Genomic DNA, 4,351 nt, shown 5'->3' with positions numbered 1-4,351 from the left:
AATAAATGTGGGTAGATGATACAATACAAAGTTACAAACCCATTCTCTTCCTTTGCTCATTGATATTTTAACATTTTTCATTATGATTCACCATTTTTACACTTATCAGCACTATAATCAGGTCATTTTCCAAGCCATAGAAAGCAATAAAATAGATACTGGACTTCCCTGGCTCAAGTATTCAGTAGTCTCCCTTCGTATAGCACACAACACTCGTTTCTTCAGCCAACATTGCACTCTCGCCTGACCTCCGAAACATTTCAGTCTCCCACCAAAACTCCTTTCATAGGCCACACAAACGCTTACTCAGGTTCTCATGGGTGTTTTTTCCACTCAAGGTACATAATCCGGTTAAACTTTCACTAGAAACATGAAAACGCCATTGAGAATCTTAGTAACGTTAACTAAAGCCCGTTTGAAGTGAGAGAATGGGACGGCCCAAGTATTGCGGAGTAGGACGACTTACGGGGAATATCATGGAACATCCCCATTTCCTGCTTGACTTGGAAAGAAAAATTGGTGGTTGAAAGGGGTACTATGGTAAATTGAGTAACTACATTAGTGGGGGCCTCCTCCTCCTCCTGCGGTACCATTAACAATATATATATTTAGAAAAAAAAAAAATCGAGAGAGGGAGGGACCAGCCCGCCTCCCTATAGCGTATACGGACACACACATACCTACGTACACCCATGTACACGCACACACGTACACACAAAGCAGCCTATAGAAGAAAATGAATTGTGACAACATTGGAGTAATAATTAATAATATGTAGAATGATGATAATTAGTAATAGTAATCATTAATAATAATATTGTTTGCACTTGTATTGAAAGAGGAAACGATTTTTTGAGATTCTTTTTTCTTTTTATTTATTTTACTTAACCCTTAGACAGAGAGAGAGAGAGAGAGAGAGAGAGAGAGAGAGAGAGAGAGAGAGAGAGAGAGAGAGAGAGAGAGAGAGAGAGAGAGACGGCTCCTCACTCTACTAACAACTGCACTGCTTCAATAACTGTCTTATGTAAAAAAAAAGATAAAAAAAAGTAATAAAGAAAACGGAACTGCTCAAGTGGGGGAGACTTCTGTTTTTGTCTTGGTTTTGTGATCCCGTTAAAATTCGCGATTGTCTCTTTGTTATGAGTCCGTGTTTACTCTTGCATATATTGAGAGAGAGAGAGAGAGAGAGAGAGAGAGAGAGAGAGAGAGAGAGAGAGATTAGTGAGTTTAGAAAAAATAAAGAAAAGGATAGATTAAATAGGAGAAGGACGTGGGAAAGATTAAATAGGAGAAGAAGGAAAGGGGGAGAGGAGGAGGAGGAGGAGCAGCACCAGGAGGAGGAGGAGGAGGAGGAGGAGGAGGAGGAAAGAAGAAAGAAGAAATGATACTTCTCTCACTATTTCATGTCCCTATAACCCACTAACACACACACGCACGCGCGCGCGCACACACACACACACACACACACACACACACACACACACACACACACACACACACACACACACCTGAACCATGTCATCTGTAATTAAAGTTGCAGGTGTTTTTTTGCATGACTGTCTTTCCTCTCTTGTGTGTGTGTGTGTGTGTGTGTGTGTGTGTGTGTGTGTGTGTGTGTATAACTTGTTGGTTATAGAATACCCACATAAATAGAGGAGAAGGAGAAGGAGGAGGGAGGAAAACTTATGAATCATAACAGAAAGAAGGGAGAGAAGAAGGAGGAGGAGGTGGAGAAGAAAACAACAGAATAAAAAAAAAAAGAAAGAAAGGAAGAAAGAAAACAATAGAAACACACACACACACACACACACACACACACACACACACACACACACACACACACACACACACACACACAGAAGAGAAGAGAAGAGAAATGAAAGAAAGAAAGATAGAACAGAACAGAAAACAACAACATAACCATTAGAAAAAACTAAAAAAGACGCAAAAAATACAAGAAAAAAGAGGAGGAGGAGGAGTAGGAGGACGTGAGGGGAGTTGGGGGATCCTAGTGAATTCCTGCTGTATTGGACCCGAGGAAGGGAGGCAGGTAGGCAGGGAGGGAGGAGGGTAGGTAGGCAAGAAGGGAGGGAGGTAGAGAGGGAGGGAGGGCAGGAGGAAGATAGGTAAGCAGTGAGTAGGGAGAGAGGGAGGTAGGTAGGTAGGTAAGGAAGGAGGGAGACAGGGAGGCAGGGTGGTAGGGAGATGAAGAGGGATGGAGGTAGATAGGTAGGTAGGTGTGGGGGGTAAGCAGGCAGGGAGGTTCTGGAGGGAGGGAGTCAGGTCCGGGATGACAGCGGCAGGAACCCCTTTGGCAGCTAGGGCGGGGGGGTGACCTATATACGATGTGGGTCGAGTGGCGGCGACTGGCTCTCTCTCTCCCGCCTCGCCTCCCCACCATCATCCCACCACCACCTCACCACCACCCCACCACACGCTACATCATGTCTTTATACTCGTGGGGTTGTGTTGGGGTTGGTTGGGGTAGGATTCTGGTGTTGTTGGGGGTGTTTGACTGATATGTGGTGTTGTAGATTATTTAAATATTAATTTGGTGTTTCAAAGCTGATGTAGAGTATGTTTTGGAGTGTTGTGGTGTGGTCTGGGATGCTTTGGTGTGTTTAGTGTGTTCCTGGTGTGTTTTAGTGTTCTTAGTCTCTTATTCTTTTGGGGGGTACGAGTATTTTTGGGTCTTTTAAAGGTATAAGGCAGTGCGTTTGTGGTGTTATGGGAGTTTTATGGTGTTTAGGTGTGTGTTTTTGGCTGTCTTGGGGGTGTTTTGACTCGTCTCTTTTTCCTCCTTTTCTTCCTTCTCCTTATTTTTCTTTGTGTGTGGTTTAGTGGGGTATATTTTTTAGTGGGGGAGTTTACGGGTTTTTGGTGGGTGTTCCTCTTTCTCCTCCTCCTGCTCTTCTTCCTCATCCTCGTCTATCTTCTCTTCTTCCTCCTACTCCTTTTCCTCCACCTCCTCCTCCTCTTTCTTATTCTTCTGTCTCCCCCTTACTCCCTCAGTCTCTATCTTCCTTCCCCTGACATCTCCCCATCTACTTCCTCTCTCCTCCTCCTCCTCCTCCTCCTCCTCTCTGCGTCACACCCACCACCAGCTTTCACTTGAGGCCCAAAGAGCGTGTTTCTCTCTCTCTCTCTCTCTCTCTCTCTCTCTCTCTCTCTCTCTCTCTGCATGTGCTTCGTCTTTTTTCGTGATTTTCTTATTTCCTTTTCAATTCCCAATCCCTTTTCTCTATCTTATCTTCGTCTCTCTTTTATCTTCCCCCTCTTTCTCTCGTTCTCCCACCCCCTCCTCTCTCTCCCTCGGCGTTCACAGCACCTGCTCAAGTCCATGGCCATTGTCAAGGGTGAAGTGAAGGGAGGTTTAGTCTCTCTCTCTCTCTCTCTCTCTCTCTCTCTCTCTCTGACAAGCCCTGCGTGGCGCCACAGGGATCAGTGTGTACTTGCAATTAAGTAGACAAGAAGAAAACAGACAGACAGCATTCCCTTTGTCTTTCGAGGGACGTGTAGTAGTAGTAGTAGTAGTAGTAGTAGTAGTAGTAGTAGTAGTAGCAGAAGTAATGGTTGTGGTGGTAATGAGTAATTAAGATGGCGGCGTTCAGTCCCTGGCGACTCTCTTGTGGATTTGGTAGTGCTTGAGCAGATGCGCCTTCTGCCGGAATGATTTGCCGCAGGTCTCGCACTTGAAGGGCTTCTCGCCGGTATGCGTGCGCAGGTGCACCTTGATGTTGGACTTGTTGAGGAAGCCACGGTTGCAGACGGTGCAGCGATGGACGGGCTTGTCCTTGGTGCCCTCCGTGGTGATGGGGAGCTTTGTACTCTGCTGCTTACGGCTGCGCCCTTTGCTAATCTTGAGCCCCGGGAAGTCCAAGCCGATCTTGGTGGAAGAGAGGTCGGTGGACTCGGGCGAGGCCAGCTGCGTCTTGTCCAGGTAGGATCTGGTGTCCAGCTTGTTAGTGAAGAGGTCGTCCGTGGTGGTGACGGCGAAGGCGGTGGGGTCTGTGGTGTGCGGCTGCGCGTCCTTGTGGCTGTAGTAATGCGAGCGGGCGAACATGGGGTCGGCCTTGAGCAGGCCACCGCCTCCCACGTCCTTGAGGCCCTGCATGAGACGCGATTGCAGAATGGGCATGGAGATCTCCGTCTTGTACTGCGCCTCCGTCACCATCCCGGGCAGGTAGTTGTTGTTGTTGGTGACCGCGCCCGCCGCCAGCAGTGACGACAGCATGGGCGAGTGCGTGGGCGTGCTGGCGTACTCTATGGTGGTGTGGCCCACGGTGGTGGAGGCCTGGGCCACAACTGGCATAGAGGAGGAGTGATCTGAGGGCGACATGGTGGAGTTGAC

The 4,351-nt window shown here is 47.5% G+C and overlaps 1 protein-coding gene across 3 annotated transcripts in view; it reads right to left on the bottom strand.

Annotated features, from left to right (window-relative positions):
- Positions 1-1,876: 1,876 nt before the first annotated feature.
- Positions 1,877-4,351, bottom strand: part of LOC123513685 (ichor-like) — a 36,064-nt gene continuing 33,589 nt past the window's right edge. For all 3 annotated transcript variants that reach the window (XM_045271029.1, XM_045271031.1, XM_045271030.1), the window contains one exon: positions 1,877-4,351. This exon is cut by the window's right edge and continues 753 nt beyond it. In XM_045271029.1, coding sequence (XP_045126964.1) covers positions 3,608-4,351 — 744 coding nt within the window. In that variant the 3' untranslated portion in view covers positions 1,877-3,607.

Source organism: Portunus trituberculatus, chromosome 36, assembly GCF_017591435.1.
Source record: "Portunus trituberculatus isolate SZX2019 chromosome 36, ASM1759143v1, whole genome shotgun sequence".
Classification (NCBI taxonomy): domain Eukaryota; kingdom Metazoa; phylum Arthropoda; class Malacostraca; order Decapoda; family Portunidae; genus Portunus; species Portunus trituberculatus.
Note: the sequence above shows the minus strand (reverse complement) of the source record. Positions and strands in the feature narration are given on the sequence as shown.